The sequence below is a fragment of the Mercenaria mercenaria genome, chromosome 2, assembly GCF_021730395.1.
Source record: "Mercenaria mercenaria strain notata chromosome 2, MADL_Memer_1, whole genome shotgun sequence".
In the NCBI taxonomy this organism is placed as follows: Eukaryota; Metazoa; Mollusca; class Bivalvia; order Venerida; family Veneridae; genus Mercenaria; species Mercenaria mercenaria.
Window position 1 is genome coordinate 62,963,798 of NC_069362.1, and position 16,788 is coordinate 62,980,585.

A 16,788-nucleotide genomic window follows, 5' to 3' on the forward strand; every position below is an offset into this window, starting at 1 on the left:
AAAATAGAAAAACCTTGTGACCTCTCTAGAGGCCATATATTTCATGAGATCTTCATGAAAATTGGTCAGAATGTTCACCTTGATGATATCTAGGTCAAGTTAGAAAGTGAGTGATGTGCCTTCAAAAACTAGGTTAGTAGGTCAAATTATAGAAAAACATTGTGACCTCTCTAGAGGCCATATTTTTCATGGGATCTGTATGAAAGTTGGTCTGAATGTTCATCTTGATGATATCTAGGTCAAGTTTGAAAGTGGATCACGTGCCATCAAAAACTAGGTCAGTAGTCAAATAATAGAAAAACCTTGTGACCTCTCTAGAGGCCATATTTTTCATGGGATCTATATGAATATTGGTCTGAATGTTCATCTTGATGATATCTAGGTCAAGTTTGAAACAGGGTCATGTGCGGTCAAAAACTAGGTCAGTATGTCTAAAAATAGAAAAACCTTGTGACCTCTCTAGAGGCCATACTTGTGAATGGATCTCCATAAAAATTGGTCAGAATTATCACCTTGGTGATATCTAGGTCAAGTTTGAAACTGGGTCACGTGCCTTAAAAATCTAGGTCAGTAGGTCAAATAATAGAAAAAACATTGTGACCTCTCTAGAGGCCATACTTTTCATGGGATCTGTACGAAAGTTGGTCTGAATGTTCATCTTGAAGATATCTAGGTCAAGTTTGAAACTGGGTCAACTGCGGTCAAAAACTAGGTCAGTAGGTCTAAAATTATTAAAATCTTTTGACCTCTCTAGAGGCCATATTTTTCAATGGATCTTCATGAAAATTGATCTGAATGTTCACCTTGATGATATCTAGGTCAGTTTCGAAACTGGGTCACATGCGGTCAAAAACTAGGCCAGTAGGTATTAAAATAGAAAAACCTTGTGACCTCTCTAGAGGCCATATTTTTCATGAGATCTTCATGAAAATTAGTGAGAATGTTCACCTTGATGATATCTAGGTAAAGTTCAAAACAGGGTCACGTACCTTCGAAAACTAGGTCAATAGGTCAGATAATAGAAAAACCTTGTGACCTCTGTAGAGACCATATTTTTCAATGGATCTTCATGAAAATTGGTCAGAATTTTTATCTTGATAATATCTAGGTCAAGTTCAAAACTGGGTCACATGAGCTCAAAAACTAGGTCACTATATCAAATAATAGAAAAAACGACGTCATACTCAAAACTGGGTCATGTGGGAAGAGGTGAGCGATTCAGGACCATCATGGTCCTCTTGTTAGGTGTATTTTGACATATCTATACCTTGTAAGAATTTTTTTTCTTTTTGGTTAAATTTCTTCCCTTTGTTGTTCCTGTCCTTTGGACTTTGATATTTTACTGAGGACCTTCTTGTCCTCAAGTGCAATGATAACAGGTGAGCGATATAGGGCCATCATGGCCCTCTTGTTTGTGAGAACTCTCATATTTTTGTGTAATATGTTTTATATTTACATCGGTGACTTGAACGCCTGTGCTCACATGTGCAATTTATGTAGCTCCCAACCAATTATATATTATTGTCTGTGTTTGGATCAGTCGAAATAGTGGATATTGCGATCATTTTCCTCACCCTTCTGGGACAAAGAATGATCAGTGTCTTACTATATATTTAAAGCCGTATAACATTTTTTTTTACTTAACAGGGAAAAAAAGGATATAGAAACACAGAAAAGTTGAAAGTCTGGTCCACTTGTACTATTTGTGCAATCAATTTATAATATGTTGACAAGATAAGAGCTTACATCTTTGCTAAATTATTTTACAAATTGAAAGAAACTGAAATATATATGTGCTCAGATTTCCTTTGGTTTGATATGAATTTGCTAAGTAGGTGGGATACAAACAATAAATCACCGGACTGTTCTAGGGACCTCTGTGGCCGAGTGGTTAAGGTCATTGATGTGGAATCCTGTACCCCTCAACTGTGTGGGTTCAAAACCACCCATGAGGTGTAGAACTCCGCATGTGAGGAAGCAATCCATTAGGCTTATGAAAGGTTGTGGTTCCAGTCAAATGCCCGCCCATGTCTGAAACAATACCTGAAGGGGCACCTGGGGTCTTCCTTCACCAACAAAGGCAAGAAAAGTTGCCATATGACCTAAATTGTGTAAGTGTCTCTCAAAAACAAAAGCCAACTTACCACATTCTTATGTTAGTTAAAACTTAATACAATTTTCTCACAAATTACTACAAAATGTAAACAATAATCAGTTGTGTTGTTGTTTTTTTTTTCAGCAATTATCAGAGATCAGCCTGGGAGTATATCAGCTGCTGTTCAACATAATAAAATTATCACCTCTACTTAAACATAAAGTTCTCAGATGGCTGGGCAAATGTCTTGCTGAAAACTCAGGTAAATTTATTTCACTTTATGAAATATGTAAACAAATGTTTCAAAGACAGTGCTCATACGCCTTTTAAAAATGCTGTTCTGCATTCACTACTTTCTATTATTGTATGAGCTTCTATTTGTGTATAAATCTGTTCTAATGGTCTTATGTAAATGATATACAGATTGTAGGATGATTAGAAATTTAACAGAATTTCTGTTGATACAGAAAAAAAAATGGACATTGTACAAAAATATTGTTTCTGCATATGAATAAGGAAAAAGATACAATACTTTTGTGCCGATGGAACAACATGAAGAATAGATAAAGTAGACAAAAACTTACAGGAATCATTTAAAACTGAAAAATGTTAAAAATTAAAATGGTTCCACTAATACATAAGAAGGATCTGTTAAAATGTTGTCATACTAACTATTTCATATGATCTTTTGCTCAGAAATCATAATTATTCGCTAGGGACTAATTTCCATTGGTTTAAATCCAGGAAATTTATCCAAATAAACAGAAAAATCTTCCTTCTATATTGTGTCTAAAATTTGAAATCAGCAAATTTATGTCGTTATAAAATAGCCTTTGACAGTTGCAAAATTTTACAGCCTCGAAATGAAAGGTTTTTACAGTATTCTATTTACACATTTGCTGAGGTAAGAATATATTTGACTTTGATATGTATGTTATCTGATTACAGGGAGAACAAAGATCTGGTCGACACATGCTCCACAAGTATTAACACAGCTCCATGTGAGTGATGGCTTCAGTTTGAACCTCTGCTGTGTCATGCTGAAACTATGCCAACCTTTCTCAGAAGCATGCTCACAGAAACTGCTCAAGATACAGCCGAGCTACGTACGAGCCGTAGCCTCAGATGAGAATGACTCAAGACAGAGAAATATTCATGCTGAAGGTACATTAGGTTTTACAACATAACTTTTTCATGTAGCTACTGTAAGTGATGCCAGCTGAACCTGGCTTAGTGGCCGCCTGTATTAAACACCTTGCCTTATTGTGAAATACAACTTGAGGGGAGCGGTGGTCTAGTGGTTAAGGTGTTAGCTACTCAGCCCCACTGGGGTAACGACCACACCTTCTCATATAACAACATTACAGGTTTTTTGCCTGGAAACGGACTCGAGAGTGGTTCAAATAAGCTTTAAGCTTTTGTCACAGTCAAGCTAAAGTAACTACTTGTCTTAACAGCCAGTGAGCTAGCTTCCCAAATTGAATTTTTTGCTCAAATATTTTGTTGCTCTCTTGGGTAGTTTATTAATACACATTGTAACTGCATAGGCAATGCTGCAGCTGGTTCAGATGTATGAGTTTGTAAAACTAGTCTTGTGTGATCACACTGGTCCTTTCTGTATGATGTCTGTTTCTTTAGCCAGATAGTATCTTAGACATTATGTCACAATAAAAAACTTTATAAAAAGTTAGAAAATTATGGCCAGGGTTTCCACTGCAATTTGCCAAATACGCCAATGGCGAAAAAAAAAAGTGGCGGAAAAATATTTTGCCGTAAATGTATTTTTAGCTCACCTGAGCACAAAGTGCTCAGGGTGAGCTATTGTGATCGCTCACCGTCCGTCCATCCGGCGTCCGTCCACACTTTCCTTTAAACAACATCTCCACCTAAACCAATTGGCCAGTTTTGATGAAACTTCACAGGGATGTTCCATGGATGGTCCCTTTTAAAAATTGTTCAAAGAATTGAATTCCATGCAGAACTCTGGTTGCCATGGCAACAGAAAGGAAAAACTTTAAAAATCTTCTTCTCAAAAACCAGAAGCCCTAGAGCTTAGATATTTGGTGTGAAGCATTGCCTAGTGGACCTCTACCAATTTTGTTCAGATCATGACCCCGGGGTCAAAATTGACCCCGCCCGAGGGGTCACTTGATTTTACAGAGGAAAATCTTAAAAAATCTTCTTCTCTGAAACCAGAAGCCCTAGAGCTTAGATATTTGACATGTAGCATTGCCTAGTGGACCTCTACTAAAGTTGTTCAAATCATGACCCTGGGGTCAAAATTGACCCCGCCCCAGGGGTCACTTGATTTTACATATGAAAATCTTCAAAAAAATTCTAAAAATAAACTAGAAGGCTTAGAGCTTAGATATTTCACATGTAGCATTGCCTAGTGGACCTCTACAAAATTCGTTTAAACATGACCCCCAGGGTCAAAATTGACCCTGCCCCAGGGGTCACTTGATTTTACATAGGAAAATCTTAAAAAATCTTCTTCTCAAAAACCAAAAGCCCTAGAGCTTAGATATATGGTGTGAAATATTGCAAAATGGACTTCTACCAAATGTGTTCAAATCATGACCCCGGGGTCAAAATTGACCCCGCCCCAGGGGTTACTTGATTGTACATAGGAAAATCCTAAAAAATCTTCTTCTCAAAAAGCATAAGCCCTGCAGCTTTGATATTTGACATGTGGCATTGCCTAGTGGCCTACTAAAGTTGTTCAAATCATGACACGGGGGTCAAAATTGACCCCGCCCCAGGGGTCACTTGATTTTACATATGAAAATCTTCAAAAAATTTCTAAAAATAAACCAGAAGGCCTAGAGCTTAGATATTTCACATGTAGCATGGCCTAGTGGACCTCTACAACATTTGTTCAAACAATGACCCCTTGGTCAAAATTGACCCCTCCCCAGGGGTCACTTGATTTTACATAGGAAAATCTTCAAAAATTTTCTAAATATAAACCAGAAGGCCTAGATCTTAGATATTTGACATGTAGCATTGCCTAGTAGACTTCTACAAAAGAAATTCAAATCATGACCCCTGGGGTTAAATTGGCTCCGCCCCACGGGGTTACTTGATTGTACATAGAAAAATCTTTAAAATTTTCTAAAAAAAAAATGGAAGGCCTAGAGCTTAGATATTTGACATGTGGCATTGCCTAGTGGACCTCTACAAGAATTGTTTAAATCTTGACCCCCGCCTCCCCCAGGGTCAAATTGACCCAGCCCCAGGGTTACTTGATTGTACATAGGGAAATCTTCATAAATGTGCTAAAAATAAACCAGAAGGCCTAGATCTTGTTCAAGTAAGCAACACTACTCAGGTGAGCGATATAGGGCCATCATGGCCCTTTTGTTTTAAATGTGTATTTCTTTGTCTAAAGTACTCTCTATCTAGCCTAAAAACCAATATTACCCGCGGCTGTTTCCGTTCTTAATACACAATACACAGCGTGTCACCAACCATTCGATATCCATTACATAACGCTGCCACATGTCTCTCGATCTCTGACTTTAAATTAAACATGCGATAAACCAATGACAGCTTTGGATGTAGAACGCGTGACGTATTTTATCGGCAAAATTATTTAGCTACGCCTCTACATGTCATTGTTGATTAAAGTAATTACTGTCAGATATCGTCAAAGAAATGAAAATCATGTTTCACAGACTGACGTAAAAGGCAATGACAGATGAAATCAAAGCACTCAAAGCGCTGATGGTGGCTGCTAATCAATGTTTAAAATATTACAAAGAAAGTGACAACTGAGGAATTGTTAATATAAACTATAAGAACTTTTTTTGCATTTTTTTAATATTCGGCTTTGGTTTCGAAATTAATCCTTTTTCACTGCCAGTCATTGTTTACTTAAACACTGATTCAGTCTTTAACGAATAGTTTTGATTATTTGTGAGGAAAACGACAACATAAATTACATCGAAAATGTTTTACTACGAATAAATAATATAAGCTTTTTCTCCAAATCATTCAGCTTTTAAGATTTCTTTTTAAAGCTTTTGGGCAGTGTCTGTCATGAGTTATTATACACACTGATTTAGTCCGTACCAGATAGCTGTGGTTTTCATGAGACTTTTGTGAAAGAAAACAACACAAACATGCACCATAGATGCACCTCAGAATGTCAGTTCTGCAGCTAGTGTATTTTAGAGGTGAATTAATTATCACTCCTTGGCAAAAATGCTGGACATTAAGTCAGACAAACTTACAACTTTAGTCAGACCGAGAAAAAAGTCGAAAATATGTAACTGGCGAAACGAAACCGTTTTACTTTTTATACATATATTTGTATCCAGATATATTGAGACGCACCATGAGAAAACCAGCATAGTGCGTTAGCGAACGGCAATGATTCTGACCAGAGAGGTGTATGGATCCGCAGTTTGATTTGGGCCCATGCTGGACACAAATGCACTATGTTGTTTTTCTCATGGTGCGACTCGAATGAATTTAGCTGAAGTGCTGCTGATTATCGATTTTCTATAAATAGCCTAATCAACTTGCGGTCATATTTTTGCGTGCTTGAAACGAAAACGAGACAATGCAGTCGAAAATTCAGTAACATTCTTAGATCACTAGGGTTGCATTAATATAATATCTTACAATTTGATAGCTATGACAAAATTTAAGTTTGTTCTGGCATATTTGAAAAGTATTACAACTTGCTGGAAAAGCTATCAGCAGTACAAACTGGTATTGTCTATGGACCGGAAATGTTTGGAAACTTTTCCGTTGAAATTCCGTTTCTATTTTTAGCCGCGGATTATTGCTATCAGAAGTCATTGTTCTTTATCAAATAAAGCCTTAAAGGTCCATTACTAAGGGAAAGTGAGTTGGCAATTTTTTTCATAGCCAGTGCATAGACTTCTGCAAGACACTAAATAATGAAGATTGGCAGGTCAAAATTTACAGAAGGTCTTTGGAACTCAAAGAAATGTATGTGTATTATGTTGAAATTTCAATGAATCGACGGAATGCCCCCCCCCCCCTTACAGAAGAAAAAGGCCTGCTGCGTACTCTTGCTGTGTACATACAGCGTATATGATGCGTACATGATGTGTACTGAAATCAAGGGCTTTAAATAGTACGCAGGATATACACCACACATACACCGATAGTACGTTTGTAGTACACTTTTGACATGCAAATGAGCTCTGCCGCGTACTACTTGCTGCGTACATGCTGTGGACTACATAGTACACAGGATGTACGCTGGAGGAATTTAGTATGCGGGAAATAGTACGCAGCATGTACGCGGCACATACACTTTTCACATGCAAATGAACCTGCGGTGTACTACCCCTGCGGCGTACATGCTGTGTACTCCTGCGGCATACATTCTGTGTACTCCTGGCCCGAGTCCTGCGGCGTACATGCTGTGTACTCTTGTGGCGAAACTGCTGTGATCATGTAAATTCCTTACCCCACCAACTTTCTTATGCAAATGCTGATCATTTGGACAGAAAAAAAACAGAAAAAAGATAAGTGACATGCATCAATAAGTATTTACCCTTACCAAATAATGTAGATTGATGTAATCAAATAAATTAGTATGCTTTTCTTCATCCACTTTTCAATGAAATAAATCAGTTTTTGTAGCATGTAATTTGGTAAACATCTGAAGAAAATGGCGTAACTGCATCAAGGGGAAACAACTTTAATGCAACTAAATATAAGTGTTATAAAGTTCGAAGTATCTGCGGTGTACATGCAGTGTACTACATGCAGTGTACTATTTTCTTGTACAAGTCCCTCCTGCGTACATGCAGTGTACTCCTTAAATTTTCAGAGTCTGTGCTGCGTACTTGAAGTGTACTAGTGACCGCCTGCGTACATGCTGTGTACTCGTCGAAATAGTACGCGGCATGTACGCGGCATGCGGTGTATGTAAAATGTACTCCTCTGGCGTACTACTGTGTTCGCGGCATATACACAGCAAATACGCAGCATGTACGCCACAGAGGCTTGCTTCTGTAAGGGCCCAGGTCTTTTTAACTTTCTTCATACTTCATAGAAAAATAATTGTACATATACTGCGATTTATTTCGAATTTCTACATACCAACTTTCATTTTCAAATAAAATGAAATAGTTTCTGTGTTTTTTAAAAGAAATTAAAATGTTCACTTTCCTTAATATTGGACCTTTAAATTTCGGAAGTTATACATGTGACACTGCGGTTAGGAAACATTTTTGAATTGTCAGTCTGGATTCCCAGGCTATGTTTCTATATACATAAGCGACCTTTTTCAACGTTATAAGCTACGTGACCTCTGGGGCAGTACTATGCAATAGCTAATCAATATCATCGCTCCAGTTCAGGTGACATGAGGTCATCGTTTATTCACGTGACCATAAATTTGCATATTTGTATTCATACACGTTGCTGTTTTAATTAAAACGTTTACCTCAGTTTGTATTGATTTTAGCCACCGAATTTACATTAAAAATGGTATTAAGGCATATATTGTAGCTTTTCAAATTATGCACATTGTGTAGATAATTGTTTACCTAGAAAGCTTGGAACTATTTTTGGTTGTGTTGTTAGGATGGTCTTAAGAACTGACAAGATTTTTCAAACGTAGTATTCTTTTTGACACTGGTGGCAGCTAGCAGCCACCAAAAATGAAAAACGCACATCAGTTATAAATTTCATGGCAACGTTTTAACGAGCGGAATCACGAAAGTAGTATCAAAGTAGCCATTTCAAAGTTATATTTTGTAGCAAAACTTCGGAATGAACGACTGACGGGATGTATCTGCGATAATTTCCAATAATTTTTAAATCATGATCGTAGATTGATTTTGGCAAATTCCAATGAAAAACTGCGATAAACAAGCAGAAATCAATAGTAAAAATTAACTCTGGTCATAGAAAATACATTATAAATTTTCATTTTATAAATAATGCTAGTCTTGATTGCCTTTTTATACACCCGAAGGGATGTATTATGTTATGACGCTGGTGTCCGTCTGTCCGTTAGCAATTTCGTGTCCGCTCTGTAACTCTTGAACCCCTTGAAGGATTTCAAGAAAACTTTACACAAATATTCACCACACCGAGACGATATGCAGAGCGCATGTTTTGGATGTCTTGCTTCAAGGTCAAGGTCACACTTAGGAGTTAAAGGTCATATCAGTTTGTTTTGTGTCCACTCTGTAACTCTTGAACCCCTTGAAGGATTTCAAAGAAACTTGACACAAATGTTCACCACATCAAAACGACATGCAGAGCGCATGTTCCGGATGACTTGCTTCAAGGTCAAGGTCACACTTAGGGGTCAAAAGTCATATCAGTTTGTTTTGTGTCCGCTCTGTAACTCTTGAACTGCTGGAAGGATTTCAAAGAAATGTTCACCACATTGTAACGATGTTCCGGATGACTCGCTTCAAGGTCAAGGTCACACTTAAGGGTCAAAGGTCATATATGACTTTGCTTTGTGTATATTGTTCTGCATTGCAGTGCTCTTGTTTTTATTTGGCAGATCTCTTTTTTTGTACTTACAATAGTTTTTTTTTTTAATTACTTCCCTTTTATGTTACTATAAATAGCTTATTTGAACCTTTTTTATTTATTGGCCGTAGGGAAAAACCGAGACCACTTTTCTGTGGTACAACATGGATGGTACCTCCAATTTTAAGGTGTATTTTTACATACCTGTACCTGGTAAGGATTTTTTTGTAGACTCTGAATATTATTTTTGTGGACTAAGATTTCCTTTTGTTGTTCCAGTCCTTTGGGGCTACAACAGTGAAGTTCTTAAAATTTTGCTCCCATCCTATGATGTAAGCCTTCGGGCGTATATTGCCCCGCTTGGCGGCGCTCTTGTTTTTCGTTTGTCACACATTTTCGCGACCCCAATTTCCAATTAATTTTGGTCATTCAGAGAAGACCTCCCTATGCAAATGTATTTTTTAATTTTTGCTGAGAAGTGCCCAACTATTTTGGCAAAGGAATAATAATAATATTTTCTCAAAATTTAGACCAAGAAACACACCAGAGGCCACCATTCCATGCATACCTGTATTTTATAATTTTCCCCTGACCCCCAACTCATAAAGAGGGTACTAAACCCTCCTTTACCTCAAAATTTTGGACCTAAAAATGCACCAGAGGCCACTATTTCATGCCTGTATTTCAAAATTTCCCAGGGGAAAAGCCCCTGACCCCCCCCCCCCCCCCCCCATCGAAAGGGTTCTAACCTCTCCATTACCTCAAAATTTTGGACGTAAAAATGCACTAGAGGCCACCATTTCATGCCTGTATTTCAAAAATTTCCAAGGGGAGAGCCCCCTAACCCCCCCCCCCCCCCCCCCATCCCCCATTAAGAGTTTTACAATCAAATAATGAAAAAAAAAAACCTGTAAAAATGACAAATTGTTGCAAAATGCAAAGTGTGTTGGAGAATACACCTTCTGGACGCCCCCTCCCCCTATGTGTCGTTGACTTCGATTTTTTGTGGCGGAAAAAAAATTAGGGCCAGTGGAAACCCTGTATGGCAGAAAATGATTTCGTTGATTTTAATATAAGAAATATAAATAATCATACATGTATTATCTATTATGTGATTTTACCAAATGAAGCACAGGGTATTCAGTCAAAAGCTGCAGAAAAAAAGTTTGCCCTTACAGAAGAAAAAGGCTTGCTGCATACTCTTGCTGTGTACATACAGCGTATATGATGCGTACATGATGTGTACTGAAATCAAGGGCTTTAAATAGTACGCAGGATATACACCGCACATACACTGATAGTACGTTTGTAGTACATTTTTGACATGCAAATGAGCTCTGCCGCGTACTACTTACTGCGTACATGCTGTGGACTACATAGTACACAGGATGTACGCTGGAGGAATTTAGTATGCGGGAAATAGTACGCAGCATGTACGCAGCACATACACTTTTCACATGCAAATGAGCCTGCGGTGTACTACCCCTGCGGCGTACATGCTGTGTACTCCTGCGGCGTACATGCTGTGTACTCCTGGCCCGAGTCCTGTGGCGTACATGCTGTGTACTCCTGCTGCATACATGCTGTGTACTCTTGTGGCGAAACTGCTGTGATAATGTAAATTCCTTACCCCACCAACTTTCGTATGCAAATGCTGATCATTTGGACAGAAAAAAACAGATCAAAATATAAGTGACATGCATCAATTAGTATTTACCCTTACCAAAATAATGTAGATTGATGTTATCAAATAAATTAGTATGCTTTTCTTCATCCACTTTTCAATGAAATAAATCAATTTTTGTAGCATGTAATTTGGTAAACATTTGAAGAAAATGACATAACTGCATCAAGGGGAAACAACTTTAATGCAACTAAATATAAGTGTTATGATTTATTATAGACAATGTGTGCGTAGTATGTATTTATTTTCATTAAAATCCATCTGAGAACAATCTAGGACTGGAATTATATAAGCATTTATACACTTTTACGTCCATAAAAAGTAGCGCACCAAAAAAGTTCGGATTGTTTTTTTTCCAATGGGGCGAGCGCAATTAGCCAAAAACGTTCTGAAAATATACGAGCGGCAAATCCGATGAACAACTTTTTGTTTTGGTGAGGCATTAATGAGTTAACATAATGAGCATTAAAGCCTTTATAAAACATGATAGAATGGTGTTTTGCTTAAGAGTATTCAAATAACAGTGAGAGCTATTAATTCTTCTCATTCGGGCACTGTTGAGGCATTATCTTGGTAATTATTTCATGTATTACAAAATGTAATGCAACGAAGTTCAAATAAGGCTTTTCAATTATCCAAGTTAGAAAGCTCCAGGATTAATTCAAAATGAAAAAGAATATATTTTTACACTGCATGCAAGGTGCAGCTCAGAAATCACTAAGATGTAAGCTTCAAAAATGAACATTGCAAATAGTTTGGCAAATTTTCATTGTTCAGAATACCGGTAATCTGAACTATTCTATGCTATTAAGATAAAAGTTACTCGGAAATCAAGTTCTTGCTTCCAAAAAAAAAAAAAAAAAAAAATGTACAAATCCTTCCTGCATGAAGTGTACTTCAGACTTTTACCTAAAAAAATTCAAAGTATAAACACCAAAAGAAAATGAACAAGTCCCGCCCGTGTATATGAAGTTTACTTCAGACTTTAACTTATAAAAAAAAACTAGTATAAATGCCAAAAGAAACTGTACAAGTCTTTCCCGCGTATATGAAGTGTACTGCACAAATTTCAAAGTATCTGCGGTGTACATGCAGTGTACTGTTTTCTTGTACAAATCCCTCCTGTGTACATGCAGTGTACTCCTTAATTTCAGAGTCTGTGCTGCGTACTTGAAGTGTACTAGTGACCTCCTGTGTACATGCTGTGTACTCGTCGAAATAGTATGCGGCATGTACGCGGCATGCGGTGTATGTAAAATGTACTCCTCTGGCGTACTACTGTGTTCGCGACGTATACACAGCAAATACGCAGCATGTACGCCACAGAGGCTTGCTTCTGTAAGGGTGGGTACAAGTTCTTTCAACATTAGTGAATGCCCTCCCCTGAAAGAAAACTTGACTAAGTCAATTGGCTGACAGATTTAGATAAAAGTTTGGTTTTTCACTGCTGTAAAGAACAAGAAAAAGCCATCTCCAATTAAATCATCAATTTGGGTTTCATTTTATCCTAGAATTGATCAAGGAGACGTGCCTGATCCCGCTCGAGGAGAACATATCTCTGACAGAAGAGGAGAGCTACAGTTTCATCACAGAGTGTTTCTTCCTATGCCATCAAGCCATTAATCAGGGATTCCATGTTATACATGGGATGTTCCTGAAGCTTAATCAGAAATTACATCGTATACAACGGGATTATCAGGACATGAGACAGCGGTATCCCAATGACGATGTGGAGCCAATGAGAAAAGCCAAACTACAGATGGAAGAAGGTAAAGTTATTTTTCTAACATAGGAAAGTCAAAGAAGGATGATGATAGACTATGACTGTTTAGGAATAATTAATAGAGTGCTATAATTAAGTACCATATATTCCCTGTTTCCTCTAGTTTTTTAGTAAAAAGCTATAAATCCAAATTTAAATGACTGAATTTTAACAGTTATAGCATTACCTTAGTGCTTGTATTCATCTATGGCCTAAATTAACTTAAATTCTATTTTTGGAAACAGTGGGGTAGGGGCATCTTTTTAGGGGTGGGTGTTAATAATGGGGTATAAGTTATAATGAAAATACCTTCAAGCTGTCTACCTGACAAATGCAAAATTATACATCTGCTGCTTATACTGTAATTTTTATGTTTTTACTAATACATGTACTTTAAAACATTGTTTTAATTGGTTACTAACTCATTACAATAAAAGCTAGATAAGCAAAAAATCCCTGCTGTTGATATGAATAACAATACAGCATATAATGTATATTGTGCTGCTAGATGTCTGTTTGCATCTTCTTGCTGCTAGGTATATAGTGTTACCTTTACCTTATGCATATTCATGAAACAAAGTTTTTAATTCATATTTTTGTACAAAATTAATGTATTTTAGTACTGAGCATGTAATATTTTTTTATTTTTTCCTTTTTTCCTTTTTTTTAGGAATGAAATTGTTCCTGTGTATCAAAGCAGCATTGACTGAGCCTCATATGTTAGAAATGTCAATGAACTTCCACATAGCAACTGCCACCTGGTTGGTCCAGGTTGCTAGGGTGAATGAGGTCACAAAATTTGAACCAGTCACATTCCCTCTACCAGAAGAGGTGCCCACAGCACTTGGCTGTATGCCAGAATTTATCGTGAGCAATGTAACCGACTTCACAATGTTTCTTCATAGATTTAAACATGAGATGTTTGAGGTAGGTAGATAAATTATTACATATTTTATAAACCTGTTTTGAAAAATGGGACATGATATATGGAATGGTGTTTGTCTGTCCATCTGTTCATCAACATTTTCCATTTCCAAACTGTAAGTCAGAAAATGTAATTGTTACAGCTTTCAAACTATACCGGATGACTAAGCATGACTTGAGGAGGATCTTTGTAGTTTCGGGACCAATACTGGCAATAGGTTTGTTTTCTTTATTAAATTCAGTTCAGTTTGTTGATATTTTGTCTTAGTATCCCTCCTGCCCCACACCCCAACACCATTCACACCTCTCTTCCTGTGTAAATTTTTTCCCTTTTACTTTCAGTACAGTTTCTTATATTCTGGCATCCCTCATCCTTCACCCCACACACCTAACCCACTCCCCTACCTCGCTGCCCCTGTATTTTTGTTTTGAGCTTTTAGTTCACTGCTTGTTTCCCAGTGTGCTTAGGAACAGGCATATTGTGCCCCATTTAGCAAAGCTCTTGTTAAAGTTTGCAAATAGAAACTGTGTATATTTTATCCTACAACTCGTTCCCATGTGGTAAAGATGATAAATTTACAAGCAGTCTTACAAACAGACAGTTTTATCAGAAATTTTCTTGTAAATATTTATTCAATACATTTGTTGTTTTATTATGCTCCTTATGTATGTTGTACCATTTAAATTGCCTAAATTCTAAATTGATCAGTACATCAGAAAAGTTAGTAATAAAAATCTTGTTTAAAAAAGAAAAATGTTACTGTAAGTGATTATACCTGACATACTATAATTATACATAAAAAGTAGGGTTTTTTTTTTATGAAACTCACCATTATATGTATTTTGGTTGGTAGACTAAAGTGATTCTGTGGCAGATATTCTCCTATGATTTTAATGTCTTTGTCTTACCGGTATTTATATTTCAGTCTGGAGGAAGAGATCTGACACATTTTATGACATTGATCCTGGTGTTTATGGGCAACCCTGAACGTATGAAGAACCCACATTTGCGAGCAGAGCTAGCAGAAACCCTTGCAGCATTGATGCCTCAAAATTCTAATGTGATTAATGGCAGTAAAGCAGAGTTTGCAAAGTAAATTGTTAACTGAAAATTATCAAATTCATTATCAATATCATTACAAAAAGATCAATCCTGCGGGTCTTCATGCAAAATATACCACATACCTTTAATACTTAGTGTACATGGAAGTCCAATTATATGAAAATCTTACAAAGTTCACTCAATGCTTTGTGAGAAAAGGAATCATATAAACTGTGAAGTCCCTTACAGAAGAAAAAGGCCTGCTGCGTACTCTTGCTGTGTACATACAGCGTATATGATGCGTACATGATGTGTACTGAAATCAATAGTACGCAGGATATACACCGCACATACACCGATAGTACGTTTGTAGTACACTTTTGACATGCAAATGAGCTCTGCCGCGTACTACTTGCTGCGTACATGCTGTGGACTACATAGTACACAGGATGTACGCTGGAGGAATATAGTATGCGAGAAATAGTACGCAGCATGTACACGGCACATACACTTTTCACATGCAAATGAGCCTGCGGTGTACTACCCCTGCGGCGTACATGCTGTGTACTCCTGCGGTGTACATGCTGTGTACTCCTGCGGCGTACATGCTGTGTACTCCTGGCCCGAGTCCTGCGGCGTACATGCTGTGTACTTCTGCTGCATACATGCTGTGTACTCTTGTGGCGAAACTGCTGTGATAATGTAAATTCCTTACCCCACCAACTTTCGTATGCAAATGCTGATCATTTGGACAGAAAAAAAACAGAAAAAAGATAAGTGACATGCATCAATAAGTATTTACCCTTACCAAAATAATGTAGATTGATGTTATCAAATAAATTAGTATGCTTTTCTCCATCCACTTTTCAATGAAATAAATCAATTTTTGTAGCATGTAATTTGGTAAACATTTGAAGAAAATGGCGTAACTGCATCAAGGGGAAACAACTTTAATGCAACTTAATATAAGTGTTATGATTTATTATAGATGATGTGTGCGTAGTATGTATTTATTTTGATTAAAATCCATCTGAGAACAATCTAGGACTGGAATTATATAAGCATTTATACACTTTTACGTCCGTAAAAAGTAGCGCACCAAAAAATTTTGGATTGATTTTTTCCAATGGGGCAAGCGCAATTAGCCAAAAACGTTCTGAAAATATACGAGCGGCAAATTTGATGAACAACTTTTTAATTTGGTGAGGCCTTAATGAGTTAACATAATGAGCATTAAAGCCTTTATAAAACATGATAGAGTGGTGTTTTGCTTAAGAGTATTCAAATAACAGTGAGAGCTATTAATTCTTCTCATTCGGGCGCTGTTGCGGCATTATCTTGGTAATTATTTCATGTATAACAAAATGTAATGCAATGAAGTTCAAATAAGGCTTTTCAATTATCCAAGTTAGAAAGCTCCAGGATTAATTCAAAATGAAAAAGAATATATTTTTACACTGCATGCAAGGTGCAGCTCAGAAATCACTAAGATGTAAGCTTCACAAATGAACATTGCAAATAGTTTGGCAAATTTTTATTGTTCAGAATACCGGTAATCTGAACTATTCTATGCTATTAAGATAAAAGTTACTCGGAAATAAAGTTCTTGCTTCCAAAAAAAAAAAAAATGTACAAATCCTTCCTGCATGAAGTCCCTCCCGCGTATATGAAGTTTACTTCAGACTTTAACTTATAAAAAAAAAAACTAAGTATAAATGCCAAAAGAAACTGTGCAAGTCTTTCCCGCGTATATTAAGTGTACTGCACAAATTTCAAAGTATCTGCGGTGTACATGCAGTGTA

General features: G+C 36.9%; 1 protein-coding gene across 5 annotated transcripts in view; it reads left to right on the forward strand.

Annotated features, from left to right (window-relative positions):
- Positions 1–16,788, forward strand: part of LOC123564123 (ubiquitin conjugation factor E4 A-like) — a 121,214-nt gene that overhangs the window by 76,978 nt on the left and 27,448 nt on the right. For all 5 annotated transcript variants that reach the window (XM_053536730.1, XM_053536728.1, XM_053536731.1 and 2 more), the window contains exons 9-13: positions 2,240–2,357; positions 3,044–3,259; positions 12,770–13,027; positions 13,691–13,947; positions 14,871–15,037. In XM_053536730.1, coding sequence (XP_053392705.1) covers positions 2,240–2,357; positions 3,044–3,259; positions 12,770–13,027; positions 13,691–13,947; positions 14,871–15,037 — 1,016 coding nt within the window. The remainder of the gene's footprint in view (positions 1–2,239; positions 2,358–3,043; positions 3,260–12,769; positions 13,028–13,690; positions 13,948–14,870; positions 15,038–16,788) is intronic.